The sequence below is a fragment of the Metarhizium brunneum genome, chromosome 5, assembly GCF_013426205.1.
Source record: "Metarhizium brunneum chromosome 5, complete sequence".
NCBI classification, from domain to species: domain Eukaryota; kingdom Fungi; phylum Ascomycota; class Sordariomycetes; order Hypocreales; family Clavicipitaceae; genus Metarhizium; species Metarhizium brunneum.
The window spans coordinates 4,227,803-4,255,166 of record NC_089426.1 but is presented as its reverse complement, the minus strand read 5'-3'; the positions used below and the strand labels follow the sequence as shown (position 1 = coordinate 4,255,166).

The 27,364-nt window shown below is 47.2% G+C and overlaps 15 protein-coding genes across 15 annotated transcripts; 6 read left to right on the top strand and 9 right to left on the bottom strand.

Annotated features, from left to right (window-relative positions):
• Positions 1-224: 224 nt before the first annotated feature.
• G6M90_00g093210 (uncharacterized protein) lies at positions 225-608 on the bottom strand (the record flags this gene model as incomplete). Its single annotated transcript, XM_066131434.1, has 1 exon — positions 225-608. One exon carries the CDS (start codon positions 606-608, stop codon positions 225-227), a length of 384 nt encoding a protein of 127 aa, XP_065987522.1.
• Positions 609-1,359: 751 nt separating this feature from the next.
• G6M90_00g093200 (uncharacterized protein) lies at positions 1,360-1,755 on the bottom strand (the record flags this gene model as incomplete). Its single annotated transcript, XM_066131433.1, has 3 exons — positions 1,360-1,455; positions 1,520-1,645; positions 1,720-1,755. 3 exons carry the CDS (start codon positions 1,753-1,755, stop codon positions 1,360-1,362), a joined length of 258 nt encoding a protein of 85 aa, XP_065987409.1.
• Positions 1,756-2,385: 630 nt separating this feature from the next.
• On the top strand, positions 2,386-4,849 carry G6M90_00g093190 (uncharacterized protein; the record flags this gene model as incomplete). The annotated part of the gene is made up of 8 exons (XM_066131432.1): positions 2,386-2,466; positions 2,520-2,614; positions 2,700-2,989; positions 3,053-3,505; positions 3,566-3,686; positions 3,831-3,983; positions 4,053-4,522; positions 4,611-4,849. 8 exons carry the CDS (start codon positions 2,386-2,388, stop codon positions 4,847-4,849), a joined length of 1,902 nt encoding a protein of 633 aa, XP_065987322.1.
• Positions 4,850-5,192: 343 nt separating this feature from the next.
• OpS4_4 (FAD-dependent monooxygenase OpS4) lies at positions 5,193-6,688 on the bottom strand (the record flags this gene model as incomplete). The annotated part of the gene is made up of 3 exons (XM_066131431.1): positions 5,193-6,277; positions 6,340-6,534; positions 6,619-6,688. 3 exons carry the CDS (start codon positions 6,686-6,688, stop codon positions 5,193-5,195), a joined length of 1,350 nt encoding a protein of 449 aa, XP_065987320.1.
• A 603-nt stretch (positions 6,689-7,291) lies between these two features.
• Positions 7,292-7,781, top strand: G6M90_00g093170 (uncharacterized protein; the record flags this gene model as incomplete). The annotated part of the gene is made up of 3 exons (XM_066131430.1): positions 7,292-7,427; positions 7,505-7,554; positions 7,611-7,781. The coding sequence occupies 3 exons, from the start codon at positions 7,292-7,294 to the stop codon at positions 7,779-7,781; spliced, it is 357 nt and encodes a 118-aa protein (XP_065987369.1).
• A 236-nt stretch (positions 7,782-8,017) lies between these two features.
• On the bottom strand, positions 8,018-8,652 carry G6M90_00g093160 (uncharacterized protein; the record flags this gene model as incomplete). The annotated part of the gene is made up of 3 exons (XM_014686473.1): positions 8,018-8,225; positions 8,288-8,384; positions 8,439-8,652. 3 exons carry the CDS (start codon positions 8,650-8,652, stop codon positions 8,018-8,020), a joined length of 519 nt encoding a protein of 172 aa, XP_014541959.1.
• Positions 8,653-8,930: 278 nt separating this feature from the next.
• Positions 8,931-9,187, bottom strand: G6M90_00g093150 (uncharacterized protein; the record flags this gene model as incomplete). Its single annotated transcript, XM_014686472.1, has 2 exons — positions 8,931-9,118; positions 9,166-9,187. 2 exons carry the CDS (start codon positions 9,185-9,187, stop codon positions 8,931-8,933), a joined length of 210 nt encoding a protein of 69 aa, XP_014541958.1.
• Positions 9,188-9,604: 417 nt separating this feature from the next.
• On the top strand, positions 9,605-10,954 carry G6M90_00g093140 (uncharacterized protein; the record flags this gene model as incomplete). The annotated part of the gene is made up of 2 exons (XM_014686471.2): positions 9,605-9,803; positions 9,873-10,954. 2 exons carry the CDS (start codon positions 9,605-9,607, stop codon positions 10,952-10,954), a joined length of 1,281 nt encoding a protein of 426 aa, XP_014541957.2.
• A 309-nt stretch (positions 10,955-11,263) lies between these two features.
• Positions 11,264-12,962, bottom strand: ccsG (Cytochrome P450 monooxygenase ccsG; the record flags this gene model as incomplete). Its single annotated transcript, XM_014686470.1, has 4 exons — positions 11,264-11,694; positions 11,756-11,903; positions 12,000-12,451; positions 12,539-12,962. 4 exons carry the CDS (start codon positions 12,960-12,962, stop codon positions 11,264-11,266), a joined length of 1,455 nt encoding a protein of 484 aa, XP_014541956.1.
• Positions 12,963-13,424: 462 nt separating this feature from the next.
• ccsC_1 (Trans-enoyl reductase ccsC) lies at positions 13,425-14,658 on the bottom strand (the record flags this gene model as incomplete). Its single annotated transcript, XM_066131429.1, has 2 exons — positions 13,425-13,950; positions 14,021-14,658. The coding sequence occupies 2 exons, from the start codon at positions 14,656-14,658 to the stop codon at positions 13,425-13,427; spliced, it is 1,164 nt and encodes a 387-aa protein (XP_065987495.1).
• A 206-nt stretch (positions 14,659-14,864) lies between these two features.
• Positions 14,865-16,206, top strand: ccsF (Diels-Alderase ccsF; the record flags this gene model as incomplete). Its single annotated transcript, XM_014686468.2, has 3 exons — positions 14,865-15,032; positions 15,156-15,658; positions 15,729-16,206. The coding sequence occupies 3 exons, from the start codon at positions 14,865-14,867 to the stop codon at positions 16,204-16,206; spliced, it is 1,149 nt and encodes a 382-aa protein (XP_014541954.2).
• Positions 16,207-17,348: 1,142 nt separating this feature from the next.
• Positions 17,349-18,726, top strand: ccsE (Hydrolyase ccsE; the record flags this gene model as incomplete). Its single annotated transcript, XM_014686467.1, has 2 exons — positions 17,349-18,152; positions 18,223-18,726. 2 exons carry the CDS (start codon positions 17,349-17,351, stop codon positions 18,724-18,726), a joined length of 1,308 nt encoding a protein of 435 aa, XP_014541953.1.
• Positions 18,727-19,392: 666 nt separating this feature from the next.
• G6M90_00g093090 (uncharacterized protein) lies at positions 19,393-20,166 on the bottom strand (the record flags this gene model as incomplete). The annotated part of the gene is made up of 1 exon (XM_014686466.1): positions 19,393-20,166. One exon carries the CDS (start codon positions 20,164-20,166, stop codon positions 19,393-19,395), a length of 774 nt encoding a protein of 257 aa, XP_014541952.1.
• A 1,690-nt stretch (positions 20,167-21,856) lies between these two features.
• G6M90_00g093080 (uncharacterized protein) lies at positions 21,857-22,690 on the top strand (the record flags this gene model as incomplete). Its single annotated transcript, XM_014686465.1, has 2 exons — positions 21,857-22,222; positions 22,307-22,690. 2 exons carry the CDS (start codon positions 21,857-21,859, stop codon positions 22,688-22,690), a joined length of 750 nt encoding a protein of 249 aa, XP_014541951.1.
• Positions 22,691-25,052: 2,362 nt separating this feature from the next.
• G6M90_00g093070 (uncharacterized protein) lies at positions 25,053-25,913 on the bottom strand (the record flags this gene model as incomplete). The annotated part of the gene is made up of 3 exons (XM_066131428.1): positions 25,053-25,087; positions 25,144-25,481; positions 25,825-25,913. The coding sequence occupies 3 exons, from the start codon at positions 25,911-25,913 to the stop codon at positions 25,053-25,055; spliced, it is 462 nt and encodes a 153-aa protein (XP_065987337.1).
• Positions 25,914-27,364: the final 1,451 nt, after the last annotated feature.

The window sequence follows — 27,364 nt, the reverse complement described above, 5'->3', positions numbered from 1 at the left end:
AATGCACGTAATGTTATATTAACTACAGAGCGACACAATACCCAGTTAAAATACTTGTTATAATACTATACTACCTACTAGTCAGCAGCATAACAGTAGCTGTTGCTTGAATAAGCGACCAGACTTGACCTTGGCAACTAGCAGTGAATTCCCTGGTGAATCAACTTGTTGCCGGGTCCTAGTCCTGCGCATATTTCTCAGGCTCGACAGCACCGGCCTTAGTATTAGGGCAGGCCTCTGGCCTTCTTGCCATCGGCCTTCTTGCCATCGGTCTTGCATTTAATGCCCTCGGCCTTCATTGTATCAGCCCTGGGTGAACACGAAATCTCAGCACGTGCCTCAGAGGATCCACCCGCAGCTATTGTCTTAGTAATGCATTCAACAAGTTGCTCGGCTGTACCATCCTGTCGGCACTCGCCCGCTAATTCCAGACACCTTTTGTTCGATACCCTATAGCCAAGCCCATCAACATCAATCATAGGATAACTTTCGTGTGGATTTGTACCAGGGCAGACCTTTGTTGCCAGGCTCTGCTCCGGTGATGCAGGTGGTGCGGCGATTGAGGCACCAGCCAAAGTAGCGAGGGCGAGGGCAAGATGGTACTGCATTGTTATGGTAGTAGTTTTTTTATGCTGAGAATTTGGAGAATAAGAAGATGAAATAAAAAGTAAGGATTGAGCAGGTTAAGAATGGTTGTTCAACGGCTTTTTTTAAGAAGTTACTAAGTTTTTGGGAGTGCGTTTAAACTTGTAGTAGATGAAAGGCTTCTTATTTATAGAATGTATTACTCTGTCTATATCGGTTTTGCCAGGGGAACATGTATATTTACGTAACACAAGCAGAGTCTAATGCGGGTGTGCATGACTGTACATGACTAGCATTATGCTTGGATTTAAGATTAAAGGCTAGCTACTCCGTGGTCCGACTATGCGGGTATGCATGACTTAAGATTAAAGGCTAGCTACTCTGTGGTCTAACTATTATTTATGCTCCTGGCTCGTAATATAGATATCTATTTTCCGTCTGTGGCCGCCAGCCACTTAGGTCCCCCTATACAGGGCACGAGACATGCTAGGCTAATACTAAATTTACTCTATATAACTACGTAAATAAAATATTATTTGATAAGGTAATAGCTTAAAGATACTTACAGTCTACTCTATTATAATTAGCGGGTTGTGCAGGTGATAGTATCTATCTACTAGACCAGCTTAGTCTATAGTGCAGGCTGTAGTAGTAGCCAGAAGAGGCGTGCGCGGACAAAAAATGTTAAGACCACGTTGACCTTATGCGTGTCGTCGCCAGAGGAGAAGAAATAAAGGAAACGGAGCACGACATTCCTGTAATCAATGATCTCATCTACTCGTACCACGCCCCCACCTTTTTAGTTTTGTCTTCGCCTGCACCCTTAAGGGTGATGACTAGCCACCTACTAATCGAGCCATTCAGCAGTTTCTGGAGTGTTGGAAGTCAGCCACTGAATCCGTGGCAGTACTGCATTTGTGGATGATAGACTAACCTTTGACTTGGGCCAGCGTAAGGGATCATTATCGTCTATCTGCGGTAACGAGTCACGTTTAGTGATGCCATGACGCGCGGCGCGATATTGGCGACTCTCTTCGCTCAGCTCAGCATGACATTCATTCTAAAGATGTGCTTAGTTTTCAACAGGAACGTTGAGGTTTACTGAATGTCTAGCGATCAATGATATGCGCGAACCTCAATCTCCTCACAGTCCGTTTCCAACTTGGTCATTCTAGCTGCCATTTATACAGCTTATCAGGGGATTCGTGGATCAAGTCGGCAAAACGAACACTGTATATAGGAATGTGTATGGTTGATGGAATACTCGCCGCTCCTTAGCATAAGCTAGGCAATATATGAATAATGAAAGGGCACATGCAACTATTCGTCAGCGACTAAGTGGCTCGTCTAGGATACTCCTGCTTTTGTAGATGCTAATAGCAACGGCAACCATTCTCGGCAATAACCACAGCGAGCCACAATACGCGGCTGGTCAATTGACCAATCGGATACTGTTTGGCCGCTAGGAACTTCCCCACATGCGGGGATATCTCAAACCAGACATATCTTGTTTTGGGCGCGTGGCTATGACTATAAGGCTGCGATAACTCGCTGATAGAGATAGTCTTGAAGCATTTAATCAGTTTTGCATTGTGTATCGAGTCTCTCGGAAGCCGCTGATTGGACTGGTGACTTCGACGTGACCTAGGACCTCATCCCTCAGCTTTCCCCCAACTGCCGAAAAGCGGAGCGTTTCAGCAGGTGTAGGGTCCAGGTAAATCCTTGTAGGCTTTACATGATGAATTTTGAGCCATGCAATTTACTGACCTCAGATTAGTGTCCGGGCGGTCCGGTGGCGTCATGCAGGGAACCGGAAGCCAGTCACTACCACGGAGGAGGACCTTCCTTGCTTGTGACGCCTGCAAGTTTAAAAAGTTGAGAGTAAGGGACAAGGCTCATATTTCGTGGAATCTTTGAGCTGATGTGGTCACCAGTGTGATGGCGATCGACCAAAATGTGGACGGTGTATGAAGGTAGATGTGGATTGCGTTTATACATTGAATGATCGTGATAAGCGCATGGCGCAGCGGTGAGTTGTTGATGACAAATCTGCTGCAGTGCAATTTTGGCCTTTCGCATTCCTCATCAAGACAGATAAGCTTACACGTCTATAGAAACAGTTGGATAGCTCAGCAATATCTGAATCAGCCTAGCCGAGCAGATGCCTCGGCTCCCACAGCACCGCGGACATCATCCAGTCCCGTAGTGATAGATGGTGATGCTCAATATACGCCCAGTACCATCAATTCTGAACATATCCCACAGCCGTTGCTGCGACAGCCAGCTTGTGATATGAAACCAAATCATACCTCACCTTCCGATCCACCGCTGAGCGAATCTCTTGCCGATATTCTTGCCACAAATGCATTCGACCAATTATCAAATGGTGAAGTAGGCTATTTTGGTAAGAACGGAGGCCTCCATTGTACAAGTATGATCCTACTCATCAGCCTAACCTCCTCGGCAGGATCAAGCACCAATCACGGCTTCTTCTGGTGTCTATCTGGCGCCATTGCCAATCTAGGCTACAAGGCATCTCGCAGCCAGGCGCAACGAGCGTCTCCTACATCTGACATGAGGGGTAGCCGAAGCAGGGGTTTAAGGAAGTCATTAACGCATACAACTCTTCATGAAAGCATTCAGAAGTACCCGTCGAATGAGGAGCTCGTGGCTCGGTTCTTTGACAACATCGGCGATGTTCTCCCCTATGTCGACGAAGTTAGCATTATGGGCAAATTGCATGTTTTGGACGAGGACGCAAATGAATCATGCCCGTCCACACAGTCCTGGCAAGCGTTACTGAATATCGTCTTGGCCTATGCGCTCTATACAATTGATGGCCCCTCGCCTGAACCTTTCTACCGGCGCGTTATCAATCTTCTTTACGGAATGGCTATACATTTATCGACCGTCCAAACATGTAAGTATCTGATGAAGATGTAAACTATATACGATCCCGTAAACTGATACCTTTGTCCAGTGCAGGCACTATTGTTGTTGACTAGCTTTGAGCAAAACATTAGACGCTCGATGGCAAGCCTTTCATCCCATTCACTAGCTGTCAGAACTGCATATCATCTGGGACTACATGCGCCGCCCACGTACGTATGTCTTGGAGCCGACGAGCAGAGACTTCGTGCGAGGCTTTGGTTGGCAGCTGTCACTCAAGATAGGTGAAGGCGAAGTCAATTCCTTTATGCGGCAGTGTCCAGATTATAGTCATTCTAACTCTATTTCATTCACAGAATTCTGAGTGCGTGCTTTGGTCGTCCATGTCTTATCGGTTTGAACTACGTCCGCCCAGAAATTGCGAAAATAGTCTCTATTAGCGAAATCTCAGAAGTTGAAACAAGGACACTGGCTATCAACAACACAGCTTCATTCTTTGCCTTGCTAACGTAGGATCTCATTCACTCAGTGTGTATAAAAGCTTCGCATTTCCGCTAACTCGAATTTTGTTTTAAAAGATCACTACATGAATTGACAGGTCTGGCTTTGGACAAAATATACCTGTCGAACATCGGATCGGTCAGGGAGCTACCCACTGATCAACTCCTCTCTGAAGTCCTGAATCTCTCCATAAGGTTGGACAACTGGGTAACCTGTAATAAAATTTTCGGCATCATGAATGCAGAAGTAGGTTTCGGCAACTGGGTTGCTCCTTCAGAAGACGCCGAAAGACTTGCAATCATCCTTTCGCTACACTACCACCGCGTCGTTCTCCTCGTACACGGGGCAATTTTGATGCGAAGCCTAGAATGTCTTACAACTGTAGGGCCACAGTTCCTGTCAGGGGTAACCGGTGAAACGATTGTGGCCATGTTACGAAGAAACCTGGTAGCAGCGCGAGATACCCACTACGTGATTTGTGAAGTCTTGCAGAAAAGACTGGGATTCTTGGAGACCAATGCTCTATGGTGGATTTGCAATTATTCTGGTGTGTTTTTGATAGCTTGCGTTTTTATGTATCCGGTTTGCAGACTTGTTGCTTCCCAAAGTATCATGTTCTAATCGCGATTTCCTAGCATTTACAACATGTTTGCACTCCTTTGGTCTATGGGTTTTATCCATCCACATTTCAGACACTAGGGTTAGTAGTATTGGAACCCAAGAGCCTGATCTTGAGATCTTGTTGCAAGCGGCTTTACGGAACCTGAGGACACTGGGCGGCATGAGCATGTTGAGCTCAAAAGCCTACCAACGGCTTCAAGGTTTGTTTGATTTGCTTCGGGATAAGGGTATGAATGTTCAGCATGTCGAATAAACATGTTCGATATAATTATACGTCGTTAACACTAGGTCAGATTCCGCAAGCAAGAATGTCTTGCCTCGAGAGTCAAGAGACGAGGTTAGGAACGAACCATTACCAACCCAAGACTCGTTATGGGCTGGACGGCAGCCCGAAACCGTGCAATCCATGGCAGCAAGTCATACGCTACTTAGCCTAGACGAGTACGGACCGGACAGCTCATTTGGGTTCCTTAGGCATCAGGACGCTTTTGGCTTTGGCATTGGTGATGCGGATTACGATGACTTTGGCTCCATTATTGAAGGTCCATCCGGAGCTGAAATCCTGGATGCACATTTACCTCACATGTCATTTTAATCTAGCTCAAACTCTGATACAATCGACAAAATTGATCCGCAGCCTCCTGCATACAGTCATGCGAGTAAATGTATTCCTGAACATCAGAAGATGCCCACTTATCGGGAAGATGATGCCCACCGGCGTTGGCGTTAGCAAACCGCCTGTCTCGTTCCTCCTTTGCTTTCCCTTGACCCAAATGCAAAATACGGCCCGACTCAGCAGCCCACCGCACAAGTGTAGAGGCCCGTTCCTTACGTATCAGTTCGTAAACACGTAGCGACTTGTTGAGGGAAGGCAAATCACTGCCTGGGCACTTGGCCAAAACCTCAGCCAACACGGCAGCATCCTCAACAGCTTGCGCGGCTCCTTGATTCAGATGTGGCAGAGTGGGATGGCATGCATCCCCTACTAGAGCCACGGATCCATGGACCCATGTTGGTAGAGGTTTTTGAACACGCAACTTCCATTCACAAACTTGGCCATCAGGAACCAAATCGAGCATCCGCTGTATAAGCGGGCAGAAATCTGCAAAGACGCTGAGCATTGTGTCCTTTAATCCCTTTGTCATGTATGTCATGGATGGTTCCGAGGCAAAGTTGGTGTCTGGCTGGATTGACGACATGTTGTACATGGTTCTTGACTGGATAGGATACGCAATCCAGTGCCTTTTCTCACCGATCCACCTGGTAACCTGGTTACTATCCAGTAGTGCCATCATTTCCGGATCGTCTTGCATCTTTTCTCGTGGTAAAAGTACTCGATACGCTGCCTGGCCGGTGTCTTCTACTTCCGAGGCGTGGTTGATTTGGTTGAGCAGAGCAACGCGGGTGATGGACTTGACTCCATCCGCTGCAAGCAGGGTGTCGGCAATAATGCGTTGTTCCACGCCTTCCCGTGTCTTGACGACGAATTCGACTTTTGGCTGGAAAGAGGTGATTGCAGTGACAGCACAACCAAAGTGAAATTTGATGGCGGGCATTTTTCTGCATCCCTGGTATAGACCTCCGACTAGAGACGCTCGATGGCCAGTGCAATGAGGATGTCCATATTTCTTTCGGATGTCAGGCATGCGGACATGGGCGAGTTCTGTATCCGTTGCACCATCTGAATAAAGCGTCGGCATCCTTGTGTATGTCTATGGGCGCAGATGGAATATTATGACTCACCTCTTATACTTGTCTCGAGCACATCGGTAGCCTTCGCCTCGACTGAATCCCAACAGTCCAGTCTACTTAGAATGCGTACTAGATTGGGCGCCAGCTGGATACCAGCGCCCATAAATCCCAAGTTGGATGCATTTTCGTAGATATGTATATCTTTGAATCCCTTCTTTGCGAGTGCTAATGCGCTTGCTAGGCCACCTATGCCTGAAAAAAGAAGGAAAGAAAAAATGACATTGTTAGGTCGATCGGTCTCAAACGATTACTGATATGGAGATGACATACCTGCTCCAACAATAGCAAATCGTAGGTCAAAGATATCGCTTTGCTGCTCGTCGATCAATTTGGAGCCCATTTTGTTGGAACGCCAAAGTCAAGGTGAAGCAAGATGTGAAAGGTCGAAAAAGAACTATAAGAGCAAAGGTTTCTGGTGCTGCTACATGAAGATTCAAGATGCGTCTCTTATGCTTCTCAGGATGAAAGCTTCGCAAGTAACTACGGCAAAGGGATACGCAGAAGATAAAATACAACTCAGTCCCGAGAGCAATTCCCGAGCACTTTAACCTTACCTCTGTGCTCGGATAGTTCCTTAGATTTGCTAGTTCCTTTTGGTCATTTACACGCCGCCAGGTGTTGCCGATGGGCCTCGGTTGTCTTGTATTCCGAGCCAATGAGACAAAGGTTGGCCGGTACTCCACCACTCAGAAAGAATATTGTGAGGGTCCGTATGGCGTGCTTTACAAGGTCGGATAAATGTTTAAAATGCTCCAATTTATTAGTACTATGTATTGTATTTGTGGAAAGTGTTGACTTGGTACAAGTCATGTGCTAAGCATGGCACGGTCCGTGACACTCGTTATATATATGTATGTGAGCTGTCGGCCAGAGTTTAATAGAAGCAAGGTTCCATCACAGCAGATACGACTCATTTCTTACCAACTTGAGAAATTAAGACATTATGGCTATTTATACGCCAGGACCATTCCGACTTGTGACCGTCAATAATGCACCCGAGAGGGCCAAGTATGTTATTGGAAGGGTGATTGATGGTCTGAAAGATCGATATGAGATTGAATATGTTGGGAACTGTGACGGTATTGACAAAATTGGAATCAATGACTTTGATTCAGTGGCTCTGGTACGAGGCGATATTGTGCTAATGAGAGTTCAGGCCCGCATGAAGTCGAGACCAAAGTCATGAGTTTGCAACCTGATATACTGGTGAATTTGGGCTTCAAACATGGCATTTGACATTTGGTTACTGACTCTGAGAATAGTGCTGTGCCTCTATGTGGACTGCTGAGGAGAGCGAGGGCATGATTGAGACGGCAAGAGGAATCAGGCCCAACATCAAGACACATGCTATTCCATACGGTCTGCAGGTGGCAAAAGGGCCTGAAGCGATAGTTGAGCACTTGAAGGATCAAATTCCTCGATTATTGGGATAGCTTCTTGTGTGGTGGAGAAGCTGTATTGCATTGCAATTAGCGAGTCATAGTAAAGAGACTACTGCATTGGAATAGAGATTCCCTGCTTATACTGGACAGCAGAGCAATTTTCTGTTATCGTAAAGGTACGCACTTTAGAAGGCTACAAAGTAGCCAATTGGATTGTGGCTATTATAACCCTATACTTGAACAACGAAGAATATAATTTGCACAAATTGCCTTAGTGACCAACCTAGCTACATCTCATTCTGGAACACGTTCACCAAGGTACCTATGTGAGGCATAATTTCCACCCAAAACTCATCGCCGTGAGCCAGGGTTACCTTCGGGTTTCGACTAACACCAACTCCTGCCGGAGTACCAGTTATAATAACCGTACCGACAGGGAGTGTAGTACCCTGGGACAAGAAGCTAATAAGCTCCGCTACACTGAAAATAAGGTCGCTAGAGCACGTATATATGTCAGTTATTAGACCATGTATATTCTTCTATGAAAGCGTACTCACTCTATGCCACAATCTTGCAGTAATTCCTGATTCTTCACACCGCGCAGTCGAAGAGTACAAGGATCTGAAATGACAGACGGCGACACTAGCGCTGGACCTGTATACCCGTCAGAATATAAGATCAAACGGAACGGGTTGTGTTGTAACTAACCCAAGGGGCATGAGCCATCGAAGCTTTTGGAAAATGACCACTGGGACTGTGCGAATTGGCTCGCTCTACTAGAAACATCGTTGCAAGCCGTGTATCCAAGAACATAGTTCATCGCGTCGTCCTTGGAAACGTTTTTGGCAGTTTTGCCAATGACAACAGCAAGCTCAGCCTCATAGTCTCCGCAATCATCTATTTGAGTAATCTTTGGTAACATGGTCGGAGTTGGCCACGGGTCACCTATCGCCGTGCAGGGTTTCCTATATGGTATTAGATAGGGCTCTATCCTCGGCAATTATACATATAGGGCGTTTTGAATGTACATGAAAACAGTGGGAACTGTTGGAATCTGAAGATGAACTTCTTCTGCATGCTGCTTGTACTGTGAAAAGTCATGGAGAGTTAGCTCTTCTTTCTGGGCACCTTTGCTAATGGTCTACCAACATTGAGCCCGATGCAACGAATGGTGCCAACTTCTTCAGCTGCAAGCGGCGACTACAGTTTTTGAATCGTGTCGCGGCTCGTAGATCTTTGTCCTGGACTTAGGACAGATGACCCAGAGAAAACCTCAACCTCGACCTTCTGGCCCTTTCGAAGCGCGGCGCCAACGTCGATGCTGTCATCGATGGGTTGACCTATGAGAATCTTACTGGAATCCGAAGTAGGGACGAATCGGACAAGCCCTACTGCTATTAGAGTCGTGTGATCATTAAGATGTGAGGCAGCTTACTCTTGAAGCTGGATGATGCCATGTTCGAGACATTGTTGACGAGCTTCTGAAACATGCAAGTTGTGCGCCGCACATGCACAGATTGTTATCACCCAATCACAATTATATGCAGTCTAATGTGCTTTGTATTTGATGATTGTAGGGAAGGTCGGTGTGTGTACATGGAGACGTTAAGCTGCATGTGAATATTGGAATCTGCCAATAGGATGTCGTTGTGCCGTTCCGGACCACCATCCCATCCAGCCGCTGGATGTGGATCCATCTTCCGCTCATGGGGTTTCAACTTTCATCCGGAGTACGTAGATCGGGCATAAGTAATGACACGTTTAACGGCTCCAAGTGGTGCACGCAAATCGGACAGTTACGGGACTCTGATAGACAAGGTTTTGTACAAACACTTTGAACCGCCCAGCTGCTCACTATCGACAACTTAGTCACAATGACGATGCAATCTGACAGTTCGTTTCGAGCGCACTTGCCGGACTTGAATACGGACAGGTTTACGGCGATGAGAGAGCAAGACTGTTATCAATACGCAGTGACCTTCAAAGAGAAGAAGAACCCGCCATGGTTACATGCTCTGTATGAACATTGGCAAGGCTTGTTGTCAGAGCCGTTCAAGGGAATCACTGCCAATGGTATGTCACCACGTACACTAGCACTGTGAGACAAGACAACCTTCGTACTCACCATGTCACTCTTCGTAGGAATACTACAGCCAGATCTATTCAAGTTGGAAGACCAAGGGATTCCCATTGAGTACATTGTCCAAGCCGCGAAACTAGTCGTCTGTTTAGCAAACAAAAGGCAACGACAAACCCTTTTTTACCACATTGACTCGCCTGAGTGGCGAACATGGTCCAACCCCGAGTTTCTCATAAGCGACAAGGGTATTCGCCTAGATGATTCCGATGTTACCCTGGACCTCCGGAAAGCCATCATCAATGTACTGCTTGCAACGCTCTCCCCAGAAGGTTTCGAGAAGGCAATTGGAGCTACTCGCATCAATGGGTTTTTGGGTGACCTGGTCCAAGCACCAGGAATAATGAACGAATTTTCTTACAACTTCGTCTTGTTTGGCTCAGAACCATCCACCGCACGACCATGGGGCTTTTCTTTCTATGGACACCATTTATGCTTGAATGTTTTCTTTTACAAGCAGCAAATGGTCCTCTCGCCATGGTTTACCGGCGCAGAACCAAACATCATAGACTCTGGTCCTCATAAAGGCACGCGCATTCTGCACACAGAGGAAGCACTCGGTTTGCAACTCATGCAGAGCTTACCGCAAGATGTACAATCTCATGTACAAACATACAAACATATGAGAGATGCCTCTATGCCTTATGGGCGGTGGAACCACGACGATCAGCGTCACTTATGCGGCGCATATCGCGATAATCGCATCGTGCCGTATGAAGGCGTCCCCGTGTCGGAATTTACACAGGACCAACGAGACCTGGTCGATAAAATTTTGAATCAATATCTTTTATACCTTCCGGAAAAGGCTCGGTTAATTCGTCTGGCGCATATCAAATCTCTGTATCACGAGACGTACTTCTCTTGGATTGGTGGATTTGCGAACGAGGATGCGTTTTACTATCGGCTACAGAGTCCGGTCGTGATTATAGAGTTTGATCACCATTCTGGGGTCTTTTTAACGAATGAGGAACCTGCAAAGTTCCATATTCACACGCTGTTGAGGACACCAAACGGTGGAGATTACGGGATGGCGCTACGCCCGCTGATTCCTGGCGCGGAACAGAACTTTCAATGGAAGCAAAGATAGATGATCAAATTTAAAGGATGGTTTGGCTGGTGTATTTGGAGCGTAGAAATAATAAAAATATGGAATTATATTCTGGCACATGAACATATCCTTCACAGCCGATGGCCTATTAGCCGTTGCCACTATATCTACATGGGAACATTCCTCTGTTCCTACGCCACACCAGCTTTATGTTAAGACATAAGGCCCAAGAATAATAAATACAGTTGAATTCTATCAGTCTAGGCATTATCCTGCTAACATAAGGTGTATTTGCGAAGATTCAGCTTTATGACTTTGGGCCAAGAACCATGGTCTGGATGGCATCGTCTACCGTGTCCAGGCGCAGAAATTACTCCTCAAATAAGAGGCTTTATAAGTAGTTTTGCACCTTATAGTATTGTCGACGAACACATTTGGCGGTTTTTGCGTGCTGCCGTCCGAAAACTTAATCTCGTATCGAGTGATAAGCAGGATGAGGGCGAACTTCAAGACCACGGCCGCGAGAAATCGCCCCGGACAGGTGTGCTGACCAGCGCCAAAATTCAGATTCATGTCTGAGACGAAGGCAAAGTGAAACTGGTTTGGGTCTACTTTTTCGCGAAGACGGAGGAACCGGTATGCGTCGAATTTGTCTGGATCGGGATATTTGTTTGGATCATGATGGACGGCGTCGGCGGCAAAGTGGAACATAGTACCAGCCGGCAAGTTGAATCCGTCCTTGAACGTGTGAGACTTGACCGCGTAGCGCTGACCGGTGACTGTTGTGGAGACGCATTATTAGTGAATGTGTAGTGTGCAAGATTGTCTCAAGATTCCTACTGAAGGCCATGGGATTCATCCGTATGCTCTCCTTCATGAAGCTATCCAGCTTTCTCATCCTGGCAACTCGCTGCAGCGTCCATTCGCTGCCCGAAGTTTTAAACTCAGCCAAGGCCTCGTTGATTTCCGCCGTAATCTCCGCATGGTACTCGGGATGAGCGAGTCAGTCGAATAAGAGGGACTGCAGCATGCCAGAAGTGGTGTGGATGGACGCTAAGGTCAAAAATAACTGCTGGTCAACGACTGCCTCCAAGGAGGTGTCAGCCCGTTTTTGGCCCAATAGCCAATATATGGTGTCGTGAAACATTTCAGATCCGCTGTCGCTTCGGCCATCATTCTCATTGATAGCCTGGCGTCTTTCGTCGTATAGCGGCTTAATTAACTCCAGGGCCTTCTTTCGAATCGTCCCAAGTCGTTGCGCAGTGCCATTCTGCCATCGCGCCAGCCACCTCCAATTTGCCGTATATTTCTTTCGAATGTCCAACGAGGCGTCAAAGACAGAAAAGGTGGTTTCTACCGCAATATCTAGCCATTCAGGATCCCTGCAAAGTGACGGGCCCACGAGAATATACGACATGACGGGTGAAAGAATGTTGCATGCAAGGTCGCCCCCGGGAATCGACTGCCGACCCGGCGAAGGAATGGTCTTCTTGAGCGATGCCTCAGCCTCAGTCCAGAGCCCATTCATGACATTATCTAGAAAGTGGGGATAAGCCGTCAGTCAGTTGAAATTGTCTGAAATTGTCAAAACAAGCCGCGCATAATATAGGTGGTTATTCTCACTCAAGTTCCTATTCAGGTGAAATTTGATAGCGTGGGTGGCAGCGTTGGTCTGACGAGGGGCGTTGATATAGTTCAGGAGAAACAACTTTTCTGAAAACACCTCGAAACTGAACAGCGACTTGGGGGCGCGCTTGACTTCGTCTAGATACTTCATGGGAAGAATAACTTGGTTGCCCAACTCGCCAATCGGGTTATACATCTGGAACGGAACGCCATACTGGAGGTACTTTTCATATCCGATTCTCAAAAGGGATCGAGTGTCGTTTCTATATCGGTCTGGCGTATTATCCTTCTCAAACCGTAGTTCTGGAATGTGCGCCAGAGCCCGCTTCCTTGGGGCTGAGCCTCCCAAGCAGACGAGCGAGTAAAAAACACCGCATGATACTGCCAAAATGGCAAAAGGAATAATGGCTGCGTTCAGCATTATAATAAAATTTTTATTACGCTACGGGTTTTGGGTGCGGGATAAAAGTAGGACGGCGGTATTTAAAAGTGCGCCGTCTTGCTAGGCCCCTCGGATGACCAAATGCGACGTGCATGTTGGAATCCACCGAACACCGAAGCAATGTTCGGCAGCTGGAACCGACCATGATGATAAATATTTGTCACATGAACAACGCGTTTTATTTGATCAGCTTTATCCACTTGTATTTCGTAGAAAATATTGATTTAATGCTGGACTAGTTACTTTATTGAGAAACAAGATAGCTGAGCGACAACAACTGCGTTACGCATCTGTCACCCCTACGAGAGCTTGTAACGGTACTTGAGCAAGTCCTGCTACTGCATCCATTGTTTTAGCGAGTATGGTTGTTGGAACAGGGGCAGGAGGAACTGGATTGCCAATAGGCAGTAACATGTATAATGATTGAAAATGGTAGTTATGTTAACCAAGGGCCACAACCAACTTCTCGCCAGAAACAGCCTTTCGTTTTAGCATATCAACTCCTTCCAGCACTGCTTCAAAGCTGTTGCCCAGAATCCTTAGTGGATGTGGTCTCAACTTCCCCTGGTTCAGCATCTTCTGCACGCTACGGTACCACTGCACTCCAAACGCTCGCATTTCGGGATCCTCGTCCCGCTCGTAGCCGTAGCTCAGCGCAAGTCGGTGGCCCAGCAGTGAAGGACCCATGATGAAACCCACCTTGATGGATTTGCGCTCGAGGACGTAGTCTGGGTACATCTCCAAGCAGGCATAGCGGCCACCGGCACGGCCCATAGCCGCAAAACAGAGGGCGATGCTCTTAGCATCCGTAAAAGGATCAAGCACGTACGCAAGCGTGTTTTTGGTATAGGCTTTGATGTTTTGGGCGCAGTCTGGGGAATTGTAATCAAAAACCTCCGCCGCGCCAAACCTTTTAGCAAGGGCAAAGTTCTTGGGAGAGCATGTAGCTATGGGTATGTGCCCTGTCCTTTGGTCCCCATTCTGTCAGCTACAAGATATGATACTCAGACGCCTGATGGAGCTATGCAATTACTTACAGTCGCACCAACTGCATCGCCATGGTTCCCACCGAAGAGCTTCCCCCGTGCACAAGCACTGTCCGCGGCTTCGTCGCCGGCTCCTCCAGGGTCCCTGGCAAAGCCAGTTCCTTGAACAGCGCCATGCCCAGTGTCGCCAGGCCCGTCCCCCCCAGCGCGGCAGCCTCTTCGAACGACATATCGGCCGGGATCTTGAGTGTGAACTCGGATTCGCACGGTATGTAATCGGCAAAGGCGCCGGACTCGGGCCGGAGAGGATTTGAGCCGTGGACGGCCCCGCAGACTCGGTCTCCGATGCTCCACTTTGTCACGTCCGATCCGAGAGTGACGATCACTCCTGCAAAATCGCAACCGTCCACCGCCCCAGGGTAGGGGAAGCGCTCGTGCATTTTGTAGTCGCATGGGTTGATTGCGACGGCCATCACATGGACCAGGACCTCGTCCGGTCGGAGACTGAGGAGCTGAGCATTGTGCTCGATGCGAAGGCGGTGGTCATCGCCCTCGACAATAGCCGTGCGGGCTATCGGCAAAGAAACCGCATTCGCCATGACCAGACTGCCAAGTGCGTGGAAGTAAGTTAATGACTGGCCTTGTTGGTAGCTGGACATAACACCCTTCTCCTGGCTCTCTAAGTCCATTTTATACTCTCTAATGGCACTGTAATGTTTGGCATTCCAAGTCGGAGTACTTCGGAGACCCGGCCTTTTCTCACTTTCAAGACTATGCTACACCTATGAGCTCGATACCTCCATTCTCCAGACATAAAGCATGACAAATCCTTCTTATTCTTCTATAACCCTTGGCCTCGCCCTCGTGTCAATATAGTTGCCAACAAAACACTGCAATGTTGATCCGGCTCGTGCCTATAATCGGCCTGCTGGCCACCGTCGCTAATACTCATGGCTGGCCAGAGCCTTGGCTATCTCACTGGCATGAGCCGAATAGCGATGTCTTCCCAGGTCAGCAAATACCTCTGGCGGCTGACGACAATGACACCAGGGCGGGCTGCCGGGTAAGCAACATGACGGCGTTTGAGATGGCCAAAGGCAGAAAAATCGTTGATTTCACTACAAAGGCCATGGGCAGCCTCGAAGAGCCAAAGATACCACTACTCAACTGATCCGCGGGAGAGCAGTGGGAGTTTGACGGAGTCTCTGATGATGGCATGCAGTCCTTCGTCTTTGGCTTTTACCGCGATGCCAATTACGCCATCCTAGGCACCGGGAACTTCCGTCTTTCCATAGAATTTGGCTTTGCAGACAGCACACGCTTCTACGAGGTGTACTATCCCCAGCGATCTGTCGTCGAGACATGCCCACACGGAACCCGCGGTCTGTGGATAGACGAGAAGACTGGCCATCAGTTTTCTTTCCAAGTCAACGCAGACCTGACAGAGGCTATTGTCACATTAGATTCTGACACTCTGAAGGGAAAGGTGTACATTCACTCGCGGGCGTTGCCCCTGACCGCGGATGGGAACGTGTGGCCGGCTGAGAACGCATCTACCGCACCTATTCCCTACTGGCACTGGTCACAGCCCATTCCGGCCGGAACAGTGGAAACCGACGTCGAGATTAAAGGCAATCCCATCAAATGGACCGGTATGGGGGGACATGAGCGGTTCTGGTCCGCGTTTAGGTGAGTTGCATATACAGTTCTGCAGCACGTGGCGTTGTCTCAGCCTACTAATCAGTCAACTCTGGCATAGTTGGTTTACATGTCTGAGAAAGCTGCAAGCAGTGAGAGCCATGTTGGGTCCCTATGTGCTCAGCTATTTTGCTTTCACTTCCGAGATCAACCCAGAGCACTCGCACCAGTCTGTTGTCCTTTTCAAAGATGGTGCCCCAGTCTTTCGAAGCACGGCCAATACTCCCTCTGATACGGAAGACTATGCTCTTGTCACCAAAACCTATGGTGGAGCTGTTACAGGCACTCTCAAAGACAAAGTCACTGGCTTCCAGCTGGAACTCGTTTCGCCTTCGAATATGCATCACTACACTTTCTTTGTGGAGCATCTCAACCTCGGATTTGAATACATCCTCGGAGAGGGCGTGGGAGGTAGTGGCTTCTCTGGCCGCTCAAGAGGCGGACATGTAGGGCTGGGCCAATATGATGGAGTCGCCCTCACCGAGGCTCTGACTTTTCCTCAGAATTCACCCCTTTTCAAGAGCAATTACGTAGATTAATCTGATCACTTGGACCTTTAATACTCTTTGCTAGGGAACTGTTCAGACCTGGGCAATTGTAAGAGGTCTGACAAAGCCAAAATAAAATTCTGCTCTATCCCATTTGCTGTGCACCCGGCGCCGCTTGACAAGTCTCTCAAAGTTAAATATCCCAATTTCACTCAATCACCATACATAAAAAAAAAGCTCACGAGCTCAAGGCAAGCCTTTTCACTTTCTTCATTCCTTATAAATATATAAATGGAACGGTCCAGGCTGAGTATATTGACAACTGGCTGGACTACTATAAGAATTATCCAAACATGAAGAGGGGAAGATCAAAAAGGCCACAGCTACCACCGGGCTCAGCCGGTGACATAGTACTACATATCGCCATGGGTACGCATGTATAGAAGGGAAACGTGGATTGGTCCTCGATTGATTCTACGCAGATAGGGAATTGAGACCTGATTGATAGCTGTTCGACGAGGCAATTCGTAAAATACTCTAGATCTCGGGCTGATAGCTGAATTCCTAGAATGTTCAATTGAAGCCATGGAGTCGGAGGACTCAATTGGGGGAGCATTACTACCCACTTTCTCATGAGAGCCAGGGACGATGCGCGTCATTGAGTTTTGAGCATGACTAACAGTCGTAGTCAGTTGTTGATCCCATGGCGAAGTATTTTTTGGCCGTCGCTCGTCGCTGCCCAAAATATTGTCGACACACCACCTGCTTGTCCTCGCGATTATACTAAACCGGCTCTCACACATATTGGCCAGTGGTATTTCCTGTTCTCATTTCCCCACACACTCCATAAAACGCGGCACGGTGTCCGACCCCGACCCCGATCCCGACTCCGATGTCTCGGGTTGCCGATTCCGAAGACAATAGATATCTCCCAGCTATGAGTCTTGTTTGAATGCCACGCCCTATATCCTCCGGGCATTGCCACTGGTATAGGCGTGCATCGCAGCTACAGTGCCGAACATGGCGTGGTCGCACGCATAGTCTGTTGTCACCTATATGAACCCGCTTGGCCGGTAGCTTCGGCTGCTAGACCAGTTAGAGCTCGAAAAAGAAGGCTCCCTTTTGACAAACCTGCAAGAAGAGAGTGATTACGCTCATACTCGATACTAGGAGAAGAATCCTTCAGCGGCAACATGCACAAACTCTTCCCTGGCAGCGGCTTCTTCGATTTCGAGGCCATTCGCATCCTCGGTACCACAGTTTATGGCGGGGCTGATGTCGCAGAAGTCCTCGAGGCAGTTGGAGAAATCAAGCCAGGAGACCCCGTGTCCTGGGAAAGGGCCTGGCGAACGCAGGCGTTGCGGGCCGAAGAGCTTGCAGATGAAGCCCACCGCCACGGCGATCGCGATGCAGCCAGACGGGGTTACCTCCGCGCGGCAAACTACACTCGTGCCAGCGGATACATGTATGTGTCTACCTCAACGGGTAATGGAGAGTCTCTTGCCCAGGACGCATGCTCCGTCGCGGAAAAAGTTCGCACATTATTTCGCAAGGCCTTGCCGCTGATGGACGGGCAGGTACATCGCCTATCTATACCGTACGATGAGTATCACTTGCCAGGATACTTATATCTTCCACCCGTCGACCGAAAGATAAAGGGGAGGAAGACGCCGATCCTCGTCAATTGTGGCGGGGCTGATTCCTGTCAGGAAGAACTTTACTTTCTCAATCCTGCCGCAGGGCCCGGAATGGGATATGCCGTCCTGACCTTTGACGGGCCCGGCCAGGGTCTGATGCTCAAGCAGTACGAGGTCACCATGCGGCCGGATTGGGAGACGGTAGTCGCCCAAGTCATCGACTACTTGGTCAAATTCAGTTCTCAACACCCCGAGTTGGATTTAGACTTGGACAGCATCGCTGTTTCAGGTGCATCCATGGGCGGCTACTTCGCCCTTCGGGCAGCGGCAGAGCCCAGGGTCAAGGCATGCATATCCATCGTAAGTAGAATCAGTTTCGTTCCGCGCCGGCTACTGTTAGGGCACGCAAATACTAATATAAGCCGCATAGGATCCTTTCTACGACATGTGGGATTTTGGAACGGCTCATGTGTCCCCGATTTTCATATCGGCCTGGACAAAGGGCTGGATAGGCCACGGCTTTGTAGACCGGATGATAGGGTGGCTGTCTGCTGTTTCTTTCCAGCTAAAGTGTGAGATATCCATCACCAGTACGTTGTTTGGCTTGTCTTCACCGGCAGGGATCCTCCAGCACATAAAGAAGTATACCTTCGCCAGCGGCAGCGAGGACGGGACGAGCTTTCTCTCCCACGTGACCTGCCCAGTTCTCGTCTCTGGAGCTGGAAAGTCTCTATATATGGACGTAGATAATCACACTAGGCGTTGCTTTGAGGCTTTAACCAATGTGCCTCCACAGAATAAGGAGATATGGGTGCCTGAGAGCGATGGCCAAGGGAGTCTTCAGGCCAAGATGGGGGCTTTGGCCTTGTGCAACCAACGAACATACCAGTTTCTGGACAAGGCATTCGGCATAATTAGAGATCCGTTATTGTAACGAGGGCAGAACCTCCTCGTATAAATCTCTTTGAAGTTTTAATTTATTGAGCTAGCCTTTTCGCAAGCACCATCTGGTCCAACACCAGTTCCCAACAAGTTTGGGTAAGCACTCCAAGGGTGTGTATTACGACCAGCTGTTTCCTTATAACTACTGCTAGGACTGCTGCAAACTAATAGATAAATTATAAATACCTAGTAATTTTTACACCTTTATTTGAGTCTACTTTTACTACCTAATACTTCTTAGAACCTAGAGATCAGCTACTCACGCTAGGTACCCGTAGAGACTTTACACCTTACTCTCACCAGTCAGGATTGTCATAGTGTACTGACTCGCTAGCATCCTAAAATATGCATAAAATAAGCAGTGGCCTGAGATCACACAGGTTGCCCGAATCGGCAATTAGTGCGGTGCACGTACAATATTGGAGTACGAACTATCCCAAAAGACAGACTCATCTATTCTCGCATGGATAGAAAATTTCCTCTTAACTAGTTATCCCCAAGCAGTAGTCTAAGCAGTAACCTAACTTATGCAGCTTCAAATCGAGAACCAGGAGAACCAGCCCACTGTCAATTGAACTCATAGCTAGTGACATCAAGTGATATTTCTCAAAGTTTTATATCATCTCAATTGTAAATGCAAGGGCCTGCGCTGTAGGTCTCAATCGTCATCATCGGAGTCATCATCTGATGCGTTACCCGAACCTTCCCCTTTGTTTCCTTTGTTTCCTTTGTTTTTCTTTTTCTTCGATGTGATGGGAGACGCGTTTGTTGCGGGAGCCAAAGGAGCTCCTGCCATGGCTGCCCATTCATCGAACTTTCCATTCTTGGCTTGAGCCAGCCGGGCTTGAAATCCTCCAAATCCCTTGTTATGAAAATTAAGAATCGCAGCAGGCGAAGCTGGATTACCCACTTTCTCGCTACCAAAGGCCCAGCCCATTTTGACGGTGCCTGATGTCGCTGCTGCACCGAGACCTAGCGCATCGTCAAGGCAACCTTCACAAAGAAATGTGTATGTGAAGAGCGAGGAGTTGGCTGATGTGCCGGCAGCTATCGGCCTGGCTCGGAAATTTCCAGTGACCTCGGGAGGATTATCATCCTCGTTGAAGGCTTGTCGGAAGGAAGACACGACTTTCCCACCATCTGCCCACGCTGCCATAAGTAGAGGGCCTTCCATGTCGTCTGTGAGTGACCAGCCTCCCCAGCCGGCGCCATCATTCAGTGGGAAGGATAGCTGGCCGATAAAGGAATTGTTTGCCGTCTCAGGGAGAGCAATACCAAAACTGAAAGATGTTTTGACCCCGAAAAATCGCTCGAAGGTTATCCCGGTGCGGGGATCTGTGAATGTCGCGGTGACTTTTTTCTGACAGAAACACTTGCTAATAAGAGCAGCATAAAAGGCTGTATACATGAAAATATACGATACAGACCACATTTTGATAGCCTAGAGTAAAGACTAGTGTCTAAGTAGAAAGTAATAAACATGCTAGATAATACCAAGTGTTAATTCGAACGTCAATGTCCAGCTAGCGTTCCAAATACGCGCTTTATAACCCAGAGTTAAAACCGTAAACTGTCCTTACCGCAATGACTAATGTGAAAATTTCTTCTAAAATTAGCATACTACCCAGAATGGCACGTGAAGGAATTCCTTCCCAGAGACCCCACAAGGTTACAGTCTGATACTCAGCTACTTATGCTGTTCACTTTTAATATTGACGTACTAATAGGTGCTATGGATAGTCTGGCATTCCACGTCTAATAGCCCGCACATTGTTGACCAATAAAACAACCCTACTTTTGCTTCCAAGGCGATCGAAACGTGTAAAACGGAGATGTTGGGCAAGGGGTCAAGTAGCGAGTAATGTCTGTGTGGCAGCACGGAAAGGTCTAGTTATGCGGTTCACTTATGCGACTGAGGCCGCCAATAGCTCAATGACAGGCTTTCAGGCGAACTTGACCCTTGTTGCATCAAATACTAGTTAAACTGGTTTGACCAAGCATAAAGTATTATTAGGATACAATTTACTCCCAACGGTGAATGTCCACCTCCGTACGCGACCACTTGCCACTCTTGACACGTGTTATCGCTTGATAAGCGAGAATTACAGGAGGTTTTATTATGCCCCTTGCGTCGTGTCGGCAAACCAGGCAGTATTTTATTGACCACACGCCAGCTATACTGGTAGGATCTCTAGGAATTGCATAGTCCACCTTATCTGGGTTTGATCTATTTATATTCTTCTTAATCTATACAAGATTTGTGCTCCTAGATTAAGCTAAGATTTTGCAAATAGACACCTTATAAGCTATGTATTATATGTATTCTAGCTTATATTATAACTTAAAATAAATGAATTTCTTAGAAAATATTATTTTATTTAATAAGTGTAATTTTCTATCTCCGAATTCTAAACTTATTACTCGTTTAAGTCAGCTACTTTGTAGTTATAATATTAGTAGTAATAAGGAATACGGTGTATAATCAGGTAATATAGCAATATAAGCTTAATTTTATAAACACAAAACGTTAATATAATGCCTTGTTTAAAGTATTAATAGTTAAAAAACATATTAATTTATATAGCCTGCCTCTGCTGTACCAGAAATAGCATTAATTAATGTTGTGGTCTGTAACTGCCAGATCCACTAGACAAGGGGTCGACTGAGTCGAGCAGTAGTTTCATATACGTAGAGAGTAGATTATAGAGGAGCTGCGTTTGCTGGCCAAAACGCTCCAGCGACAGGATTTGTTTCATCCCTGTAGTTGTAGTAGGCTCCCGCGATTATTCCACCCTGTATAGCCCCATAATTTCTTTATTCTACCAAGATCTATTGGGCTGTTAGTATAGGTTTAGAGAGCCAAGAGGGTATAATTTCAACCTGAGGTCAGAGAAAATCGCTATTATTAGCTCTTTTTTTCCATGACTCAATAGTCGAATTTAATGCGTATTATGACAGGAGATTGACTACTAGAGTACTATATCTTACGAAGCCCGGGAGTCTGATACCATAATTATAAAAACATCTATTTCTTTAAACTATTAAGTTCTATAAATTAAAATCAAGACTTCTCTCAATCTAATCAATACTTTACTTTCAGGCCTACAAGACAACTTCGCAAAATGCATTTCATGCCAAGCATCGCAGTTGTGCTAGTGTTCGGGACAGGCTCCTCGTTTTCTTGGCCTACACTAGCAGTAAGAGGTCTTCTAGCAAACGTTCCAACATTTAAAGACGCCGACTTTGACACGAATAATGCGATCGAAATATTGGGGAAAAGAGGGAAGAAGAACGCGGCAAAGTCAGCGACTTGTCCTACCGCGATTACTAAAGCTCCAGCTACAATCACTTCCGCTCCCTCTTCCAATAATACTGTCCTCAGAATCAAAGGCGAAAACAACAAAAAAATCAAAACCAACGGGTTCTTCGGCTCCCCTAATTCCGTCCAGGGCGGATTCCTGTTCACCAAGATAAATATGCCTTCGAATGTAAGCTAGTTTACTCTATCATGCAGGAGCATGTACTAAACTCAGAGACAACAACATGTGTGATTTTTGCTGACACCGAAACAGGCTGTTGGAAATCTAGAGGTCGAATACAATGGCACCGAAGCCAATACAATTCTTGTTGCACCCAAGATGGCTAATATACAACCACCCGCGGGAATGGTGTTCGTTGACCCAATGACGTTCATAGTTTCTACTGCGAAGCCCCCCGTTACGGGCGATACACTAAAAATAGATTATATATTCACCGAGGCCGTGAAGTCAGCAGTGGACCCCTCCCTAGTTAGAGTCGGAAAGCTGGATACGGCGGCCAACCAGTGGGTGACAGATGGGTTGGGGGAGTTTGAGTTCGAGAAAGAAGAGAACGAGTGGTCCCAGGAGGTATCAGATTTGAACGGCGAGTGGGGCATTTTTGCTCCTGTAGCTGCTGGGCAGCCAGGCCAGGTGTGACGGTACAAGGACACGAGCAGAGTATATCTATTGGGGACTGTATACCTGAGCGCTGTAACCTATCTTACTAGCCGGATCTAGTCAGAAGCTCTACAACCTACATCCCTTAGTGTATTGTACACGTAAAAAAATAGGTTTACTTGACATGTTCTTTAAAAAACGCCTGGAGGATTTATCTGCGTCGGGGAATAATACGTATAACTACAAACTTCCATGTTAGGTCTAGAGGGTACACCAAGCTACTTTAGAAATGCCCACCGGGTAGGAACTGCTTTGATAGATGCTAATTTTTTGCGTCAATGTGCAATAGCTACAAGAAGCGAGAGTATATATAGACGAAGTAATTGCAACGGTTAATTCATAGAGCGATGATATTATAGGTTGGCCGAGCCTCCATCAAAATATGCTGTAATGGCAGGTTCAGTGTCGTGACGTATAACGGGATATTTGAACCTCTCGGCCCAGCGACCACCCAAACCAGGCGCGTAATTCCGCCAATAATGTGTCAGTCTACTACTAGGCGGGGTAGCTCCAAGACTTACTCAATTACTGGTGTATTTGGGCTATCAAGAAGCTTTCTTATTGTAGTTGTTCGCCAAAGAACGTTGCTACGCTAAAGAAGGCTGTTCACGTAGCCAGTACTAGACGCTTTCCCCACCTAGTTGTCCGGCAGTGCCGACGCAGGTACAGGGTCTCCAAATAACCAGAAGAGCTCGACGTGGCGGTAAGTCCATCTTGTAGGTTTCTTGAGCACTTGAGTCCTTTTTGTTGGACGAGGCGACACAATGACATGCTTATTGAAGATATATTAAGTCAAGTGCTGTCTAGGTCGCCGTTCGGCACTCAATGCTTCGAAAGCTGATCAGTAATGCCAATGACACATAGCCACCAATTTCCCTTATAGATACAGATACGGATTTCGTTTCACTCAGAGGGAAGTCTCGACTCCCTAGAACGGCCTGCCCGGCCCTAGACAGAGAGGCAATACAAGTTTACAACTTTTTCAAGAGGGCCCCTTTGATCGCGATGATATCGAGAAAGAGCGTACACAGGGTGTATGTACTGGTATACAGGGACGCTGGTACGAGTATGGAATGGTCTTGAGATGCTTCGACTAAGCAGAAGAGGGCCGTGGCCTGAAGCTCTGATCTGATACACATCCGATTCTGAGAGTCATTTCCCAGTCCAGGAGCCGGAACAGGGCGCCAAGTTCCTTTGCTCTCCAACACATTGAAGAAGCTGATTCTTGTCTTGGTGATGGGCCGGCTGAGCGGCTTCGCGGTTCGTTGCAGATGATGCAGCGGTGAGTGTCTGACCCGGCAGCACACAGGAGAATTTACAGATTGTCGAGTTTTATAGCATTAGTCACATCCTTTTTAAGCCGATGAGTTGCATTCAACTTACCCTAATCGTACAGCAGTGACAAGACTCCAATAATGCCGACAAGACAGTATTCCCAGTCGTCCTCGCGTGTAGTCCGCCGCCCCTCTGCCCATTTGAATCGCTCTCTTCGCTGTCAACTCCTGCAAAAGCAGCAGCTCCGCAAAGATAGAACATCAGTTCCAGTTATTTAGTGAATCTCTTGCTCTAGAAAAATTACATTAGCAAGCCGTCAGCTTTCCTTGCCAAAGAATATAACCGACGCCGGTGCCAGAAGCTCTTGGAGATTCCAGCCCCAAGTAAACCACTCACTTAATCGAAATGCCGGCTTCAATGCGAGCTTGGGCACCTGATTGTTATCTCGACGGTCAGAAACTGAGATATCGGACAAGTACGCGTAGCATCTAGCCGCATTTTAATACCAGTGGAAATTGGAATGAATAGTCTCGTGTAGCGCGGCGTGTTTAGGTTTATCGATATAACAATCGTCTACCTAGAAGTATCTTAGGTTGTTTTACGCTTATCGAGCACAGAACCCAATCTTATTATAGCCAGTCTTGTGTCTCCCCTTTTGTTGATTAGGTCTGTAGAAGTGATTCCTTGGGAATGAAGCCCCATGTATAAAAATGTATAATGCAGCCCGGGATCTTGTTATACGTAGTTCCTTGGTTAAACTAGTTTTGCTATCCAGACTGCATTCCGATAACCGCGTAACAAGTCAGCTGTTTCTGTTTTGGGTTAAGCGAGAACCATAACGGCACAAGTTGGGTTTAGAGGCTACGGTTCTCCAAAGCATTTTTGTTATTTGATGTTTATTGTTGCGTTAATAGCACACTGGATATTTGGGTCTCATTATTCATAACAGGGCCTCCATCTTCGCGGCAACGCGTAGCTTTGTGCTATGGGGTAGTATTGGCACTTCCTCGCCGAGAAAAAGACATTGGCAGATGATAGCGCTGCTTGCACGCAATCAGATTCTGTGCTAATTACAGCTCTGGCTCGACTGATAATCTATCCCTACGTAAAAGCAAGATTAACTTAGCTATTATAGAGGCTAACTAAAGACGACTTACAGTTTTTCACTTGCTGGGAAATGATACCTCTAGCAGGTTTCCAGAATAACTTGATATTCTCTCCCGGCTGCGGTTTAAGGAAGTCAACCTCGACAACTTGTATCCTCCCCGTTTCGTGGTTTGGCCCGTTATCCTTAACAGTGCTAGTATTTGAGAAGGCAATGAACTCTCTTGTACGGACTCGAACGGCATTGAGCCACTCAAGTTGATCTTCGACGCCAAAGAATGCCTTGGATACGATCTTGCCAATATAGAACCAGAATGACCACGGTTTATCGAAGTCGTAGGGAATACCTGCAATAAGCTGCATAAGTAAATCAAACCGCTTGTCAGAAAGCCTAGGCAAACGTTAGCATGCTTGCATTAGGCATAACATATTTCTGGATTCCATACTGGATAACGAAGTGGCTGATAGCTGCTGCCTCCAGGTGTTACACGGAAAAGGCCCAACAGATCGCGAAGCCCACCAAAGGGGCTTCGCGCCGATATAGGACTTATTGGTTACACGGCTAGAACACGTGCCCGGGCAAGAACCCTAGGCCCGGGCGTTCCTTTCATGTATATAAAGCAGTCACCCTTCTCTTCCTTCCTCTTAGCAACTCAGGACCTTTGACATCCTACGAGATTATTATTGAATTGAGCCCCTTATTGCTCCAAGCCCTCTTTCCGAGCCCTTGTCACACCAGGCCCTGGTTTCGAACCTCAGCTGTGATGCCGGCCTTAGGAACTGGAACGGTTATAGCTCTGTGATCAGGTAGTGTTTGATCCATGTTGAGTTGTAATTTCGGAATTGAGTTGCTTGGAAGAAGTTTTTCGGGATAAAGTAAAAGAAGAGAGAGGGAGGGGATGTTGAGACACTGACCACTCACGTGACGACTCACGTCATAATATCTTGTCTTGGTCAAGGCTTTATCCAATTTTAACCAGCTAGATATCTCCGCATGCTTGCATGGTATTTTTGGCGTTATAGACTTCTAGTTTCGTCACAGCACAGAGGTGATGTGGAGAAGGAAGAATTATGGCTGTTGGCATTGCACAAGCCGTCTGGATTCCGGACCCAAGAATCACACGACCTAGTGACAAGGCGCAGCCTTGCTAGAATAGGCGGTTATGGCATGGAGGCAACCAAGGGACATGACCACATACGTGTCGCCGGTAGCACACTTACCACCTGGCGGTGAGTGTAAAAGCACCAGACATGTATTGGCCAGTTGACCTATTAGCGTGTAGCTAGTAGTTGCACAACAAGCACTGCCTCGGCACAGGTATTACAGTCGCCAACAGCATGCGACTATTATGGTAAACTAGAGCTAACAAGCCGAGCTATCTCATGTGATGTCCAATTACTTGGCATGTTACAGCAGAGCTCGGGACACCTAGGCAGAAAACACATTGCAAGGTTAGCTAGGCAGGCGATTCGCTAAACACTGAAATAAGCGAATGTGTTATTCACAGCTGCCTCAATCAGTACCGCAAAAGGTGGATGAATGTGAAATGTATATCAGGGGGTTATCTTTCACAAACTGAACGTCAACCATTATCTGCAAAACTCTCATGTTTAACCTGTATTCGCAAGCCACGTTGACGAGACCCAGCCAAATCCATGGAGGCGGTATCCCCGGTTCTGGAGTGAAACATGATGCTGCAGATGGCCAACCAATCAAGATGGCTCCATCCCCTGTTATGCAAGTCGGGATTTGGGAAAGGGCAGATCACATCTCCAGAGCCACAATTACACGTAATATTTTGTATCATCGCCCAGATCTGCAGTTCTATGCTGGAGTTCTACTGGCTAAGTGTCGTCTTGGTGGTGAAAGGCAAGTGTCAAAATTCTACTCCCTGTTTGCAACATCTCCATCGCGGCGTCACACTGCTTGCGGAACGTAGGGGAGCTAGGGCAATGATGCAAACTGCCCAGTCCCTGGTCCGAATTCTGTATTTATCGCGAATCGTATGTGTCATCTTTTATTGTTTGTCTAGGTGCTGTGAACCAAATTCACGCGTCTAAAACCACACTTTTGAAGTCGTATCAAGTACCCAACACACTAAAAAATGCCAGGTAAGCGTCGCTGATGAATGTTAGAGATAGCATGCATCGTATAACGAGTAGGATAAAGGCGTTAAGATAGCAACACAGGTATATTGGCATACGATATGTACCTAATCCGCATTGCCTACACCATGGCTCGTTTCAGGCGCTCTCTGTAAAATAGAGACGCCT